Source organism: Carassius carassius, chromosome 17 (assembly GCF_963082965.1).
Source record: "Carassius carassius chromosome 17, fCarCar2.1, whole genome shotgun sequence".
Lineage (NCBI taxonomy): Eukaryota > Metazoa > Chordata > Actinopteri > Cypriniformes > Cyprinidae > Carassius > Carassius carassius.
The window spans coordinates 22,956,911-22,975,732 of NC_081771.1; the positions used below are offsets into that span (position 1 = coordinate 22,956,911).

Sequence of the window (18,822 nt, forward strand, 5' to 3'; positions counted from 1 at the left end):
GCAAATGCATAACATTACTCTTTGCACTTTTATGTATTACGTTTTTGAACTGTTTGTTTTGTTTATAAAGCTTCGCTACATAACGGCACTTGTGTCTGCCTTACGAATGTACTGAAAATGCTCTAAAGAACGTTGAAGGCAAACATAAATTAGATGTACAGCTCTCTGCTTGCAGCGCATCAGTCACGCTCATCAGGAAAGTGAGTGAAACACTCACACAAACACACATTTTCATCAAATAATTTGACATTAAAAGCGGTTCGTTCCACGATTTGGTACGATTGCGTTCACATAAGCAGCGAACCGTACCAGAGTTCACATGAAGCATACCCCAGACCACCGTTTTTAAGCGGACTTGGGTACGGTTCGCGGGTGCGCATCCGAGTACGGAAGACAGCGTTCACATCATCCAAACGAACCGAACTCTGTCATCAATCGAACCCGGGTGCGCACCAAAAGTGCTAGTGTGAAAGCACCCCCAGGTTCGGTACCTCAGTGTGCACCAGGGTCCGATGACAGCGTTCACATTAGCGATTTTCATGCGGACCGTGCCTCGTTCCGCGCCAAACTGCCAGTGTAAAAGCCCTCTGGGTTTGGGTGTTTATCATAGGCTGCTTCTGAAATCCCATAATTTCCTACTATACTGTAGGTGAAAAACAGTAAGTTATAAGAGTAGAATGTCGGAATTCACACTATTCATCAAACAGCAGGCGAAAAGTACTTAAGAAAGTGACTTAATACTTCCAGTGTGATTCTGAAGTGCACATTTGATGGACACTTTACTGTATCGGAAGGCTCTGCAGAGGATTTTGTGAAAGGCACTGAAGTGATAGATTACATGACACGGACATTGTGGCACATGGTACATTCAGATTACATTTGTACTACAAACATTTATAATATATAGAGTGCACTTTTCTTACCAGTAGCTAAGTAATTACCTACTCAAACGAACTACCTACTCAGACCTCTTTCTGTCCAGGATAATGGGGTCAACCTCATTGGAGGAGCATTGGTATTCTGGTGGCACTCACTTGTTTCTCAAACCCTTCCTGGCAGAATCTGCAGTGCATCTATGGCCAAAATCAAATTTAAGGTTTTGATGTTGGCTTTCAGGACTCAGTTCACTTGAATTGGTCACTCGAGCAACACCTTTGTTCCTTTACAACGATGAAAGTCACTCTCCGAAACCTTTACTTTCTCTGTTCTCATTCTCTTCTCTTTTGCCAATCTCCACCAGAACTGCTGAGACCAACTTTTAAGAAGCAGCTGAAGACACTTATTCTGCAAGAACTTTCACAACCACTTAACCATCCCTTTTTCTCTTTTGTAAGCCACTTTTGATAGAAGTGTCTCCTAAATGTATAACTGTAAATCAAATAAAAATACTTTTTTTTTTTTTTTGAAAATATAATTTCGGGGTAAACGGGAACACAGTAAATTCACACCAGCTATAATGCGGCAAAGACAACTATGGGCATATGAAGGGTATTTTTCAAAATTGTCTAAATGTTGGATAAGGTCAAGTTGTCTGTTAAATGTTTTAAATAAACACATATGGCCATAACACTAATTTGAAGCTAATGTATGCTACCGTTTGCATGTTTATTTGTATATTTATTTATTTATATTTGTTAAATTTTTTCATATATTTTGCTGAAAAGTCTATTATAGGCTCCACAACATAAGACAGCCCTTGAAAAGCCATGATTATTCAAAGTATGTGTGCATTCTGATTAATTGTTTTTGTAAGCAACATATTTATCAATATATAATACTTCATTATACTATAGATGTAATATAATGTGTTTTTCCCGTGACAGATTGTTCTTTAAAACCTAAAATGACATATTTCTGTCAGTCATCACACCTCAAGAGAAAATCCTATGTTACTGTGCAGGTTGTTGCAGTTCACTTAATGTAAAAACAAAAATAACAACAGAAATATGTTGCAGGCAGACAAGTACAATTTAATTAATTTTGAAGAAATATGACCTAAACTCTCAGGGTATTTCTAGTAAATAGCCATAGGAAGAATAGCAACCATTTATGCTGGCATAGAACACTTTTTACAGTTTCCATCAAGAACAATTCTTTGAAAGTGCTATTTACAACTTTAACCGTGCTATAAAAGATAAGAACATTGGTACAAGATGAACTCTGGTATTATTAAAAATGGTTTTTTAACATTTTTTATTTTATTTTTTTAGTTAAATTAATTACAATTTAAAAATGTAAAGACATGTTAAAAAGAATATCATGTGTACCTGTCTTGTGAAGAGTTTGTTGACAGGATGGTTGAGCTGCCCGGAGTCAAGTGTGAGGTGGCTCTGAAAGATCCCCCACAAAACAAAACAAAAAACAAAACAACACACAAACAAAACAAAACAACACAAAAAAAAAAAGAACTGTTTCAACCGTAAAGGAGAAGGGTAAGGTTCTAAATAGAACTTTTAATATGAGTGGAGAACTTGTAAAGAACCAATGTTTTTCTGCAGTCTTAACTGGCTCCAATTTCTAATTAACATGTGACATCAGAATTGACAAAATTCTTGTTTGATGACCACCCCTTCTACAGTTGAGCTTTCCCCTAATTGCTTGCTTTCTTAAATTAGTAATAGCATTTTAATATATAACAGCCACTAGTGTCAAAGTTAGAACAAGAATATCACAGTGTATTATTTCAAAATTCTTTCATCACGATATTGAACATTTGTAATAAAGAATTATAAATCAAGAATTAACATTAGGCCCATTATATTTATTATTAGTATTTGATATTTCACATCCATAATGAGTGTTAATGAGTTTAGTTAATGGAATAAAAAAATATATAATAATAATAATAATGTTGAAGTAGCGGTTTAATTTTGTTTTTTATTTCATTAAATTATTTTTATCAAAATATATATATTTTTTGTAAATAGCTCCATGTGAATTATACAAATTGCAACTCATGTATGACAGATTGTTTAATGTATGACAAATTAAAAATAGCAAAAACAGGACACAATATGTCAAATTATTTTGAATTTACGGTGAAGCCAACTTCAATTACTCCCAGGGTGGAGGTGTTTCTCTCTGTAGCACAGCTTGCTGCACCTGGCAGTAGCAAAGATGCTGTTTAATGCCTGCTGATATGTTGGCACCTATTCTGGCCATGGCCCATCCTGTCTGTGTTGGTCAGTGCCCAGCCTTTTGATCTAGCCCTTCATTCTCCTGGTGCTGCTAATCAGAGCTACAGGAAGTGGCTTTCTGCCAACAATTGCCAGACTGGACACACATACAACATTTTTCCATAATTGTTATGTAATGTGCAAGCAGGCTTCCGGCATATTTTTCTTTTTCAGATACAGCTAAATATAGCACACAAACACAAGTTTATACCGAAAACAAAACAATTAAATGAGGTGTTTGAACATTTAGGTTTAGATTTTTTCTTAAATGAGACGTTATTGTGTTGTTGGTTTTTTTTTTTTTTTGAAGCACTGATAAGGAATATTTCCAGTTTCTAAAAGCATGTATTATTATTATTATTTTTTGTATACCGAAGTACCTTCTCCCCAAATAAACCCATAACATGGTACTCAATGTTTTTTGTTTTTTAATATTTTAAACAACAACACCAACAATGTTTCAGTGATGGTGACGATTTGTCAGTTAATTTGCACTCCCCTATGACTTACAGAAATATTTTTATACATGTTTGTTTAATTTAGAGATAACAGCATTCCAGAAAGATCAGAGGGGGGAAAACATTTACAACTAGAGCAAAAAGCAATAAACTTCAAAACAGAGGCATTACACATGTGAAGCACAAGAAGAGACAATGTGAACTTCAGAAATCAACCATGTCACATCTTTCCACAGTAGTCTTGTTCTTAAATTATATATATATATATATATATATATATATATATATATTTTTTTTTTTTTTTTTTTTTTTTTAATATATATATATATATTTTTAAATTGTTGATGAATAAAAAAAGTGTTTTAAGACAGAAGAGAAAGTAAAAAACAAAACAAACAAAAAAAACACTAAGCCTTCAGTAACATGGGCCTATAAACACTTGTTTTTAAACTTAAATGTTAATGACTGGATGTTGGATGACAATGTTGTTTCAAATGAAATTAATTGAATGGATGTTGTGTGGTAATGAAGATAACGGACATACTCGTAAATATCAAATTAGTTTTACATGATTCGAATACTGGCTGTCCAGTACATTTCTCTGAAAAGTTTCTTTTCTACATCTACACTGTGTCAAGATGAAAATGTTGCATAAATCAATTAATACAAAAATAAAAAATAAAAACCCCCAAAAACAGCTGGGCATTGGTTATGGTAATGTTTGATGGATGTTAACAACCCATCATATATAGTGCAAGGTGGAATTGTCTGAAATTGCAACATACCATTTTGTATAAATTAAAGTTGGTATGCTGTAACAATTGCTCAGTGCTACAACAGGCATTAGAAAAAAGAATTTAAACAGCTTTGAGAAGAAATTATATTCAGTACTGCAAAAATATACTGCCTCTGAGGTGGCCTTTTTTTTTTTTTTAATAACTAGTTGTCATTGGGGGTACTGTTTGTGTATGTACGTCTATGCTTTGTGTTTTTCCTGTAAAATAAAGGTTGTCCAGCACAGTGCACCCAGGTTGAAATAACCATTAAATACTTTTTGTTTGTAGTTTTACAGGCTTTGAATGTATGATGTACTGTACAATATGAAATGTGAATGATGAATGATGGATACAGAAATACACTACCAAGTTTGGTAAAACCAAGACATTTTTTATGTTTTTTGAAAGAAATTCCTCCTTCTGTTTACCAAGCATTACACATTTAAAAAAATGTATGCATTTAGCAGATGCTTTTATCCAAAGTGACTTACAGTGCATTCAGGCTATCAAATTTTGCCTATCGTGTGTTCCCGTGGAATCGAACCCCCAACCTTGATTTCACAATGCTCTACCAATTGAGCTACAGGAACATTATTTTAATTAATTTACATTTAATTAATCAAAACAAAATGCAATTATTATTACTGTTTGAAATAACTGGTTTCTGTTTTTGGACATTATAAAATGTAATTTTAACAGTGATGACAAAGTGCTATTTTCAGAAGTCATTACTCCAGTCTGTTAAGAAAACCTTTTGTTATACAGTCTTAAAGAATTCATTTGAATGTGCATGTTTTGTACTCGAGAAACCTTTGTATTATTAGCACAAATAATTTGCAGGATAATGATACTGTAGGTAATTTTTGGGTTTAAAAAACTTTTTTTTTTTGACATCAGTCTGTCAATTTTTTTGAGAAAGTAAACTGGATCTTACTACCACAGAAAGAAGTGGACAGCCCAGATGCATAACTCGTCTCTAGTTCTATGCAACCGGTTCTTGACCTGAGAACGAGTCAATCTTTCGTTCGTTATCTGGCTCGGCTTGGCTCGGTGTTCATCTTCAGTTCTCTCTTCATGAATGATTCGTGAATGATTCTTTCACGAACCGGATATCACTAAACTGCAGTGCTATGAACGCCCTCTCAACAGACCTGGAATAGAAGACAATGCTAAATAAAGTCGTCGTTTTCGTTATTTTTGGACCAAAATGTATTTTCGATGCTTCAACAAATTCTAACTGACCCTCTGATGTCACATGGACTACTTTGATGATGGTTTTATTACCTTTCTGGACTTGGACAGTATACCGTACAAACATTTTCAATGGAGGAACAGGAAGCTCTTGGACTAAATCTAAAATATCTTAAAATTTGTTCCGAAGATGAATGGCGGTCTTACGGGTTTGGAACGACATGAGGGTGAGCCACTAATGACATCATTTTCATTTTTGGGTGAACTAACCCTTTAATGAACTGTACACATTAAAGTAGAACTTCCACAGTGAAACAGAGGTACTGTTGGCATTTCAAAAATGACTCTGGCAGAAGAAAGTGCTTAAATGGGCAAGAGAACATAAAAATGGATTGTAAATTATTATTGTGATTATTATTATTATTTTCAAAAAAGGTATTACAGATAAATTTATTTAAGTTTCTAGTGTTGAACTGAGGTTAATGGGAATTCCCAAAACAAGTCAAAACACGGATGGTAAGGGCTGCAGAAAGCAGGAGAATGTCTTAATAATCTGCTGAATACTAAATGCTGCACATGTAAGACTCTTTGATGAACAGAGTTTTAATAATGCCGCATTTATAATACGCCATTGTAAATGTCTTTACAGTCATTTCTGGTTAATTTGATGCATCCTAGGTGAATAAAAATCTCAAGTTGTTCAAACAAGCAAACAGAAAATGTCTTAGTGTTTCCTAACTTTTTAACAGTAGTGTAGTGAATGAAGTTTATGCAGAAGCTGCATTTTAAGGTTATGGAATAGAAAGCCATTAGTCTCAAAGTCCAATGCAGACTATTCTTCCTGCTCCTCATACCCCCACTCTCCATCTGATCTCAGCATTCTTCTCAAGCTTGTCTTCCAGTGGCGCATATCAAGAAAATAGAGGAGGAGGGGTTCAAGGCTGAGGTAGATGGGGAGCAGCAAAGCAGTCTTCATCTAAATGTGAAAAGGGTTTAAGCACCATGGAGTACATCACATTTTATTTTCAGCTCTGAGTCCTTCTCATGTCATCTCCAAAATCCGCCACTCAAACGGCCACAGACAAGGGGCCAGACCTACCCAACAGGGCTTTCCTCTTAAGATGATCCTAACTGGTGTTGTCCAGTACACAATGCAGGTCTGTGTTAGATCTTTCCACGTAGCAGAAATTATGCCTTTACAAGATTGTTTAACACAAAGTGGAGTGAACTGAAACAAAGTAAAACCTGCGACCAATATTGATTCTGCACAAATTCAGATTTCGTTTGAATGGTGCACTATGGTGCAGACATTTAAGAGATTTATAACAAAATATTAATGTTTGTCTTATTTGCAGTTGGGACTGTTGATATCATCATTACAAGAATCGATTGTTGCATTTGGCATATAAAGTCACATAAGTCCATTGAATGGACTCAGTTTATGCTGAGAAATTGTGTGAATAATTGTGCTACACATCTTCCTTGGAAAGAGGTAGTCATTTTCATGACTGTGTAGGTCTCAGTAGTGACCTAGATGGGTTACTTTTAACTTTGTGCTGTTCCACTGTGCTCTAATGTGGGAGATGGCAGGTAAGAACATGTTGGGCCTGAGTAAAATGCAGCATGCAGGGCTTTTCCTCGAGACAAATGATTAATGAAAACAATGAAAGAAAAATTCACCTTGGTATAATGACCACAAAAAGCTGCAGAAAATGACTAATTATGAAATTAATGTAACAGAGTCCGAAGAATGTTCACATGCTATTCGCTATTGATAAATCTATCTCACTCTCTCTAAAAGGTTCAATGGAAAAGGAAATATTGTTCCTGTAAAAAAAAAAATGTCTAAAAGATTAAAAGAAATGTAAGAAGAGATTTGCATGCCAAATTAGATGTCTGTGGGATAGTGGTGTGTTTAACTGTTGTTAGTCTTTTCTGTTGCACAGTCATAGAGTGATTATTGGTACCTTCAGGTGAACTGAGAGATAAATTAATAAATCTTCTAAGTCCACTCCAGTTTGTAGAAGGAATATGATGTGGGTGAATAAATGCTTAATGGCTGTACCCTGTATCAATATAAATATAGAATTTACAAATTAACTATTTAATTAATCATTTAACTTTGATTGCTGACCACATGTACAAAGAGGGGAATTCAAAATTTGTCAGAAAAAGATGGTCTTCAAAATTACATCTTGTGCTGTACAAAATGTTTCTTTTCTTTTTTTTTTTCTTTTTTTTATTTATTTAAATTTTTGGCTTGATGTTTTTCCTTTTTATCTGCGTGTCCAGAGTAGCACCCAATCTCTTGTACATATACATTGATTCATTACATTTTCTTAAAGCTAGAAATATGTTCCCCATTTTAGATAAAATATGAAAGTCTGAACATTATATCGCTGTTGCAAGCATAATCATGACTATCATCATAATTGTCATCAAAGCATTATTAAATAACAGTAGTAATATGTGTAACTTGTTACTTTTCCCAGAGTTGTTGGTTTATGTAAAGCTGATCTTTTCTTCTTTTTATTGATTTTAAATTCTCATGGTTTTTAAATAGGTATATGTTGAATATGTTCTCTTCTTGAAGTGTATTCCAGTCTTTTTCTATATTACAAAGAGCTGAACTAGCAGCATCCTGACTGAGTTAAGAGACACAGGCCTGAGGACAAGGAGAGAGGAATGGAGGAGAAGATAAAGGAGGGAGGATGCCGTCTCCTCACGGAAACCGCTGGACACCGAATCGAGGGTCCTTCGTATCACGGATCTCAATCTAAAATAGACAATAAAAAGGGACAAAAAGAGAGAAAATTATACAAAAAACAGTATACTTAATTGGAACTCACTATGATTAAAAAAAAAAAAATAGTTCACCAAAAATTTGAACTTTATCATCATTAATTCGCCCTGATGTCATTCCTGTATAAGATTGTATAACTTTCTATCTTCCACGTAACATAAAAAAAGGTTTGATCTCAAACCTTTTTTGTTATTGTTGTTGTCCGCACAATGGAAGCCCATGCTCACAAAGCAGTTTAGTTACCAACATTCTCCAAAATATCTTCTTTTGATATCATCATACATGTTTTAAATTATTAGATTTTTTTCAAGTCCACCAACAAAATATGAAAGGTTTCATCAAATTAATTTTCGGTGAAATTCTGCCTTGAGAGAAAAAAAAAATATTTGGTTTGTTTCTTACATGTACTGTATATATTACTTATTTAATGACATGATCAGTTTTCTTATTTTACTATAGCCTCATCTATATAGGAGAAAATACATTTTCCAGTAAACATTTCCTTGTTGAAAAAAAACAGCATATGCTGGTTCAGTATGTTTTGAAGCATGGCTGCTGGTTTGAGCTGGTTTAACCTGGTCCTGGCTGGTCATGAGCTGGTCCTGAGCAGGAGCTATCTGAATTTGAAAGATTCTATAATATATTTTAATGATGTGAAAACTAACATCTATATCAGAAGGATTATTGCATACCACCAAACTTTTGGCAATATGCAATAATCCTTCTGATATAGATGTTAGTTTTCACTCCATTAAAATATATTATAGAATCTTCCGAATTCAACTAAAAACTTTGTTTGGTAATGATGGGATTGAACAAGCATGTGGTGTTTACAGCTGGGATATTTTACCTATGTAATGATAGTGATCTCCAATCAAGTCAGTCTTTACTGGTTTTGGGAAAGCACTAAACTGTTCAGTGAAGGAGGGTATTAAAGCAATGTTCTTTCCAATGTTCTGGCTCTGTCTCTATTAAATCACTGATCTTGAGTTCTTAGGCTGTCATTTTAGCTTGCAGAACATCTAAATGAGTGAGGGATAACTGGAAGCAAACATACAGTAGAACAGTGTCCGTCTGGTCTGATGGTAGTTCAAACTCTTGACTGCTTGGATGTATTCTAGGCTTCTGCAGTAATTCACACTGATTGCTCCATCTGGTCGTAATTCCTGCAAAGGTCAACTCAGCCAACAGTTTCTAATTTAATATGTCACAGTTTCTCTATGCTGTGGAGAGACAGAGATTCACCTTGCTGTCCCTGTACAGTGTTTGAAAGAGGACTGCTTGCAATAAACAGGACATTGGTATCTGGAAAGTGAATTTGTATGGCACCTGACTGTAGTTCAAGACAATCCTTGGTAAGACTTTGACAAACCCAATTATTTGTTGAATCCATCTGAACATTCAGGCTGGATGATAAAACCCAAGAGTGGCACCACACTGATATACAAGGGCCATTGTTTTGCAGAGTTTAGCTCTAACCCTAATTAAACACATCTAAAACAGAATTAGACTCAATAGAATCTTCCAGACAGGATGGTTGCAGAAGGATGGGACACACCATTGATTGAGTGGAGTTGTTTTTTTTTCATGACTCTACACTCTGGCATAAAGAGGCAACCAGAAATTTACTTTCAGTGGTTACTGGAAAGGAAAGCATTCCCTGGAGTGGTTGCCTAGGACAGGTGTTTTTAAACTGGCCCTGGAGGCCCCCAGCATTATTACATATTTTGTATTCCTCCCTTATCAGACACAATCAATTCAGGTCTAGCTACAAATGAGCTGATGAGTAGAAAGCAGTATTGCTCACAGCAATAGAACTGCAGCTACTGACAAGCATCAGCTTTTACTGGACATGCTGCTAAATAAAGACTCAGCTTACCAGAACACAAATCACAAGTCAATTACAGTGTTGGATCTCATCCTTTATTTCCAACAACCGTCCATGCAGACTGAAGTCCAATATGGTATAGGCTCATATTCAACTCCCCTGGTGAAGGTGAAAAAGTAGATGCGCTTCCCTGCTGTAGACTGAATGATAATACCTTTTCATCTCCCTGGAGAATTCAGTAAAAAGCTGACAGAAATGGGGTGCAGATTTCTCACACAGCCACTCCCCATCAGTAACATGGATAATGATGTTAGTGATCTTTGCTTTGTTGGATATATAAGTTGGAGGGTTGGAAAGTTGGAAGATGCAAACACTGGTAGAAGAAACAGCTGCAGCTGCATATGTGGGGGGTTCAAGATCTAATGAGAAAGAAGACAGGGCTTCAGAGAAGACAGGGTTTATACCAAGTTAAAGGGCTGGATTTGGGAAAGCTGATACTTGTGTTTTTTTTCCCAAAAGTACAGTACACATTGCTGACACAGAGCTGATCACCTTCAGATGACTCCATGCTGACTAGATTGTAATGGCATGTTTGAATGAGGAATTACTAGGCTCTAATGGAAAATTATCCAGAAAAAATCTAACAGAAAGTCCCTGGCAGATAAACAGAGCTAGCAATGGGTTTCTGCTAGGCAGCAATGCAGGCAAATAAACATGAAGTCGGCAAAGAAAAAACATAGTCAAAGAACAGAAGAATTCAGGAACCAACAAAATATTACGACAAAGCACTCAACAGGTAAATGAGGAAGAATGCCAAGACATATTAAACAAGACAGATATCAGTGATTCCACAGATGACATATTGACTGCAAGGCTGGGAGTCCATGTGGAAAAATAAATGCATGTGACACAATAATACTCCACCCCCGACCATTATTATTAGACTTCTTAATGTAGTGAAGAAATGAACTGACAAGTGACATATAAAATGTGCAGTTTGGTGGGACACCAGGGGCCCCATTTTTAAAATGTTGCGTAGAATCTCTCCTACAATTTATTTTACAGTAATTTACTAATGTGTGTAGGTGTGATTCAAAGAACAATTGTACGCACATAATCATACATATGCCCATATTTCAGGTGTGTAATTTATAAATCGCAGATGATCTTGAAATTGTGTGGAGCTGAATGATTTCAGATCTCCGCATTGTGAATGGCAAACTGCACATTAATGTCATCAACATAACAGAGTTCGAATCCTTTCCTTGAGAATGGTGAGCTGCAAGAATTGTTTAAATGTACAAATACCTACAGAACTAGAACACCGAAAACTGTGTACGTCTCCTTAGACCCTGACGTGACACTAAGCACTTTTTCACTAGATAATTTCCAAAGATCCAAAGATAATTTTTATAAATCTGAATGTTTGTGTGGATTTTACTGTACAGACGTTCTAAGATCAAATCTGTGCTTAAGCACGTACCCCCGAAACTGTATTTGAGAACCACTTCCCTAATGAATGCTATAACCTTTTTCTATTATGAAAGTACTGTCAAGTAGTAATTGTTGTTGTTTTTAGTACATGACAAATATTTTATGACTACATCAAAGTATGCCACAAACATATACAGACATTCATTGGACTGGGCCTCTATGGAGGTTCACTGTCTTGTTTGCTGTTTTAATAATAGCACTTTCTGTGACTCTTGTGGAAGAATCAGCCAATTTAACAAAAATAAGATTACACACACAAGTCATAATAAATCATTGTGGGTTTTGGGAGTGAATGCAATTTACAGTAATGTAAAGATGGATTGCACAATAATTTGGCATATACAATGCATATTAAATTTTTTACCCTATGGCAATGTGTTAAACCTGCAACCCTTATTATATACCTTTCTTAAATTAAGTATATCTAGGATTACCAGAGGTCACATTTCTTAAACTAAAAATGTCACTCAGGATCAGTTTCTAAACAGCATTCGTACATGAAAATCCAGGTGCAGATATTAGAAACTTTCTTTAAAATGGCTTTATTATGTCTGTGGGCCACATCATCTCAACTTTAGTTTTAGTCTGTTATATCGTCCAAATGAACCCACTGCTTTCCATTCTCTGGGGTATAATTTTCAGAAATTTGTAAGTATTTTACAATTTGGTGAACTGGTTGCAAATTTGTATGAAAGTATTGTCATCTCATTTAAATATTTTTGTGCAATCTGCTCCCTAATAGGTTTAGGGGAAAACATTCATGGTGACGTTTTTCCCTACAAAAACAAGATCATGCAAATTCATATATAATTGAATATTCTAACATACTTAAAAATTCACACGAGGTGGGGTTGACCGTTGACAGGACAGAAACTGCACTTATTTTATATATATCAAGGATGTCTTACTCTGTAGTTTTTATTACATTCATATTTAATTAGCAGTTACTACCAACCTAGCAAATATTTGTGTATGTTTTATATTAAAACTACAGTGGACATAGATAGACTTAAGTCAAAATGTGTGATTAAATCAAATTTCAGTAGACATTCAGTTGAATTTGTATGCACCATGCAGCTCTTTCAAAAACATCTGGGTCATTCTTGTTTGGTAGTAATCAATCGGTCAAAATTAATTTAAAAACAAACTTCCTGGTTAAAGCTGCAGTCCGTAACTTTTGACGCTCTAGCGGTTAATAAACAGAACTGCTTGCGTCCTGAAGCAATCTAAAATAGTCTGAATATATACACTTATTATAGGTCTCTCTAGTGATTCAGGACAGGCTAAAAACATGGTTTGGAAAATGGATTCATGGTGTACTCGCTTATTATATACATTTTGTAAATTTTGAACACAAAAAAAAGTTACGGACCGCAGCTCTGATTGGTTGTTTCTTACCGGGAGCGGTGTGTTTCTGCAAATGGCAATAGGACCACTGGGAGGAGCCAGAGGAGCTTGATTTTTCAAAGATTATCCGTCTCATATTCTACTGTCAGGACATAACAGGTTTAACAAATATGTAAAAAATACATTTTTACAAAAGTTACCTACTGCAGCTTTAAACAGGGAATATTTTAACATGAACAAATTACCCACAGATAATGGTTATTTCACTAACAAACTGAAGTGCATAAGCCAATATCAAAGAGGCTTATGGATAATTAGTTACAAAAATAATAACAAAAACTGTACTAACTGAAAGAAAGCAAGTAAAAATATTGAATGAAAAATTTGGTGATAGTACAGAATAACGTGCGATTTATTTTTTTAGGCCAGTCATTTTTGATTGGGAAAACCATGAGTGTAACATGGTGGGGGGAAAAATTCCACCCAAAATAAAAAAAATATCCCGAAATTTTTGGGAAGTTAACAGGATTCATTGAATGCAGTAGACTATATTTGAAGAAGAAAAACAACTGACAAACTTGGCTTCATACACAATCTGCAGATTTTCTGTAAATACTGTTGTCACTACTTGATTTTTTGTACAGAAGTGGATAAAAGCACTTATTCTCAAGAGTAGTGTGTACATGGCCAGTAGTTTTCTTTTCAGTGACAATGCTATGTATTTTCAATTAAAAACAAGTGAAATTAAACACTGAATATTATGTGAAGGTTTTTTTTTTATCTTTACACCCCTAGTATTAAATGTTGACTTAAAGGGATTGCATGATAGTAAATATTTTATGACTACTGATCAGACCTTTTTTTCAGATCCTTCTAGTAACAGAGTTGGATTGAATGTGAATGTAAAACAATGTGAAAGGGCTTGGTTGTGGGCCAAACTGTGACTACTCTACCTGAACTGCAGATAGTTGCACCACTGCCAAGGAAATTACACACAAAAGGACACGACAAGGGAGTGTTAAACACCATTACCTCATTAGCATTAGAGCTGACAGGATCAGAAAATATTCCAAGTGTGAAGCCCCTTGGTAATATCAGGTTAGAGCTACATGCTATGATTGCATGCATAGTTTTTAGGGAGTAATAAGAAACAGTGAATTTAAACTGTTACTGAAGTTAAGAGTTCCATCCACTCGAAGAGATGACCCTAAATGTAGAGGTTGCTGTGGAGGTAAACTGCTGTTCATAACATTCTGATAACACTACAACTGTTCATACACATCTGACTGTATACACCAACAATCAAACTATGCATAATATAGAGTTGTTAACTGCTTGTTGTTTTTAATGCCTCTTTCTCCAGATTCATTATATAGAAACACCCAGCTTTGATTAGCATGAAAAACGTGTTCAGTTCTTGTATCAGAGTTCAGTTTAAAATGTTTTGTAATACATTGTCTTGCACATGGTAGGCCATATATTTGCTTCCATGCTTGCCAACATAGCTTTTTGACACATGCACTATTTTCATGCAGTTTTTTACCTGCTTTGAATAATACATTTTTTGTGTTTTTAATGTCTATCCATGTATGAAATTTATAAATAATTATATGTCTGCAGAAATGGAGATTCTATAAAGTAAACTAATTGCTAACCATGACAACAGAAAATACATATAGTCAGGGAGATATTACAAGACTATTGTCTGTGCCACAACAACTTTACATGACCACACAAGCACAAAAGTCACAGCAGCTGAACAACTTACCCTGGATACTGCCAAATCTGTGAAGACAGAATAGAAGTGATTGTTTAGTAAGGTGTGTGCTGTGTAAAGAGTTTGCATTGTTTGCCAGTTTTAATACTGGATTTCCCCCCAAAGCCTTTAAAAGAAGACCACAAAGACAGTGGATATCTATATCAATGTATCAGTGCTTTTAGTCATTGCTTTTTTTCCAGCACTAGTTTCTGTGTTCTTGACTTTCCTGTCCTGCTCCTCATTCTGGTCATGCTAACTGTGCCATCAACCATCCTATTTATTCATTATCATATGCAGTCCAAATAACTGTCACTATCTTTTGTATTGTCCTGATATTATATTTATTAATTGTATGCAAGTGCTGGTGGTTTTGCTCTGAGCTTAGAACTCCAGCACTCGCCTTTAGTATATCAGCGATACAGTTTTTTTTTAATGGAACATTTTACTGAGCCCATCAAAGCAGACCTAAAATAGTTAAATTGAGCCAAGACAATATATGATGGAGTTCCACAAAATTTGATGCAAAGTTTCCATTTATGGAAAATGGAAGTTTGTTTGTCAATCCATTCCATTTTGTATTTGCTTGCTCCATTTCAGATTAATCCATTGCATATATTCTGGCTCCATATAGTCAGCACACTCCCTCAAAAATACCTTATATTTCATTATAAGAATTATCCTCATATGATCAGTGGTGGACAACCATAGATAACATCAAGCAACACAGCTCTCAGGTGTGTAGTCCACATCTCTATCACACATCAATGGACTGCTCTCCATTGTGAAAAAAAAATATATAAATAAATAAAATACACTGCCATTTAAAAAAAATAAAAATAAATACACTGCCATTCCTGTATATACTGAATTGCCAATGACACACAGTTACTTGCTTTGAAAGCTGAAGGCTAATATTTGTAATATCCAATTGTTAACATACAATTAACATAACATTAACAATTAACAAACAGTGTTAATCTTATTTCCACTTGCTATACTGGGTAATGGTAAGATTCTGTGTCCTGCACCATGGGCATGTCATACTCTTGTCATGATGTTAATGGTATGTTCACAGGAGGATCTCACTTTAATACACCTTATATAAGTGTGCATATTAAAAGCCCAGGAAGAGTCTTTTCTGATATTAGATCAACAGAATACATATAGTGGAACATGACAAATAATGAAATTTAAATAAATTAGCTTTATTTTGGGGGGTTAAATAAGATAGTGGAGTACAGTAGAATGGATTTAAGGCATAGAGAACACATGGAAAGTGGGGGAGGTTTAGTAACCTCCCACAAGGTTTGTATTGATTTTTCAGAACCTATGCCCCAGATATCACAGATGCTGTGCACACAAATTCACACATTTGCCTTCTTCCTGTCGTCATCGCTTATGTACTTTCTTTCCAAATTAATTAGCAGAAAGCAAGGTTGATGTAGAACATGTATGTGCCATGACAGATGTACTGGGGAGAAAGCAGCATATCGTCTTATCTTTCTGAAATCTGACATGTAACCATGACAACTTCCCCAGTTGATTTGGGATGCTATAAAGGAGTTGGGGGTGTTTTTTCTTCTTCAGATTTTCTCTCTTTTTATTTTTGCCAATTATTGATTGTTGTAAAAGCATTGACAGGATGAGGACATGTGAAAATGCTGTCAAAAAGTCGGATTTAAGATATCAAATATTTATGAGCATACTTTATATGTCTGTATGTACAGAGTGGTATTTACACCTGGCCACTTCATGCATTTTTGATAGTTCGGAATGCTTTGTAATTGAGCCTTTTCTATTAATGTTTAGGTACATAAACATATTTCTTTCTGTGCTAATTTACCTAAAAGTAGTTAATTTCCATTGTAGTAATAACACTCTCTTCTGTCCATATGGCAGTTAATTTGAGTTTTGCAGTTGCTACATCTGTCTCACCCATCATTGCTTACTCGTGTGGATTATAGGGCTACCAATCTTCCATATGCCAACATACTCCCAGTTGGAAGGAATAAACTTGCATATGTTGCATGAACAAGCAGATGCTTTTCCATTTGAAAGAGTTGCATCTGAAATACATCCTGAAGATTGGATTGCAATTCATCTTGAATGTGTCTTGGAAGCAGAGATGTATAGTAACGAAGTAGAACTACTTCACTACTGTACTTAAGTACTAAGGCGGTATCTGTACTTTACTAGAGTATTATTTTTTTCTCCTACTTCCACTTTTTCTTCAGTACATATTTTCGATGAGTTTAATACTTTTACTCCGATATTTTTTTTATTTGCTGCATCGTTACTCGTTACAATTATAAAAATGTTACGAATCATTCCATTACAAACAGAACTGTAGATGGCAGGTTTGATGAAGCTGGCACATCATTAAGCGAATCAAGCGATTAAGAAGACTGCGCGTGCTGACTGAACTGCTGCGAAGAGAGAGATGAACACCGAGCCGAGCCAGATAATGACTCATTCACGAGTCAAGAACCGGTTGCATCGGTTCCCTTTCGAGGCGGGAACTCAACATTACGTCAGCTAAGACGTATATGGGGGAACTCCTCCCTTCTCCCACTTTTGCTGAAATCTTATTGGCTAACGCCAGCTGGGGGCAGCTGGCCAATTGACGCGAAGCATGCAAATACTGACAGGTTCGCGGGCAGTATAAATTGCATGGGCACGAAAATTACATCAGAATCTCTTTCTTCATGCTAGAAGTCTTATCTAAGTCATCGTGGAAGTTGCAATAGAGGACTACTCACCCTGTTTTCCTCTCTGCATCCGATGGCTGCTAATGCTAGATTCGGACCTTCATCAGTTCTGTGTGACCTGCCTGGGATTCTCACACGGACCACACGTGCGCCCACTGTGCCGAGCTGCCAGTGCGCGCCCTCAGAGCCAGAGTGACTCGGAAAACAGCGGGAATGAGCCCCACTGCCGCCCGCGAACTTCATCCTCTTCGGAGCTGGCGAGGAAAACGACTCCATGTCGCTTTCGACGTCGGAAAAGGTTTGGACCTCTCAGTAAAGAGGGATCGCCCCGACCAAGAGGGCCCTGCAGACCTCCAGGGGGAGCTCGTCAGGGTCTTCGGAAAAGCCGTCACAGAGCTGGGTCTCGCTTGCAACGCACCTAACGAGCCTGTGAAAGGTAACGGGACTCGTGGCTCCTCCAGTCGAGCTGCTACCAGATGGCATTGAGGCATGCAAGAGCTCGTGGTGAAGTCGTGGGCTGCACCCCAATCGGCGCGCATCCACTCTGCTACGCAGGCCATGTTCACGCACGTGGACGGGGCGGAAACCCTCCCCCCGTCGAGGAGACTGTGCACCTGTGCCCGTCTCTGCATTTGGTTTGGACCACAGCCTGCCTTCCAAGCCGTGCGGTTCACGGTCCTTAGACGGACAAAGCCTATACTTCTGAAGGGAAGGCAGCTTCTGCTCTTCATGCCAGGGCAATACTCAAGGTGTTCAGGCAGACGGCGGCACAGTAGCGCTGACGTCATCAAGGATCTGCGCGCGGTAACTGATCTCGTGCTGATGGTTACTAAGCGCTCTGCTCAGCCGTTTCATGGGGCTCATGGTCGTCCTTACAGGCACCTATGGCTTACCCTAGCTGTCCTGGAAGACGTGGACCGTGGGACGCTCCTAAACGTTCTAGTTGCTCCCTCCGGCCTCTTTGGTGACGTCATGGAGCTTTTCTCAGAGACGCAGAAAGCGCGCCAAGGCGATGAGCCACGTGATACCCCGTCGCTCACTCCAGTCTTCATCTGCGAGGTTCCGCTCTTATGCACCTCGTCAGGCTCTAAGACCAGCTAAAATAGCCCGCCGTGACACCCCGCTCTGAACCGGACGCTCGTTTCGGCCGAAACCAGCAGTGGTAAGAACATGTGAGGAAACGTCAGGGTCGGTTTAGGACCCCGCGCCGCGAGAGAGCCAGCGCGCCATCGAGCCGTCTCCCTGACTGACCGATAGTGAAAGAGTGAGTGCGCGGGAGGCC

The 18,822-nt window shown here is 36.9% G+C and overlaps 1 protein-coding gene across 1 annotated transcript in view; it reads right to left on the reverse strand.

Annotated features, from left to right (window-relative positions):
• Positions 1–5,502: 5,502 nt before the first annotated feature.
• The window catches only part of LOC132161328 (LHFPL tetraspan subfamily member 3 protein-like), a 68,329-nt gene continuing 55,009 nt past the window's right edge, over positions 5,503–18,822 (reverse strand). Inside the window, exons 3-4 of the mRNA XM_059571294.1 lie at positions 14,842–14,858; positions 5,503–8,377 (exon numbers count right to left, since the gene is read on the reverse strand). Of these exons, the coding sequence (XP_059427277.1) occupies positions 8,324–8,377; positions 14,842–14,858 (71 nt within the window). The 3' untranslated portion in view covers positions 5,503–8,323. The remainder of the gene's footprint in view (positions 8,378–14,841; positions 14,859–18,822) is intronic.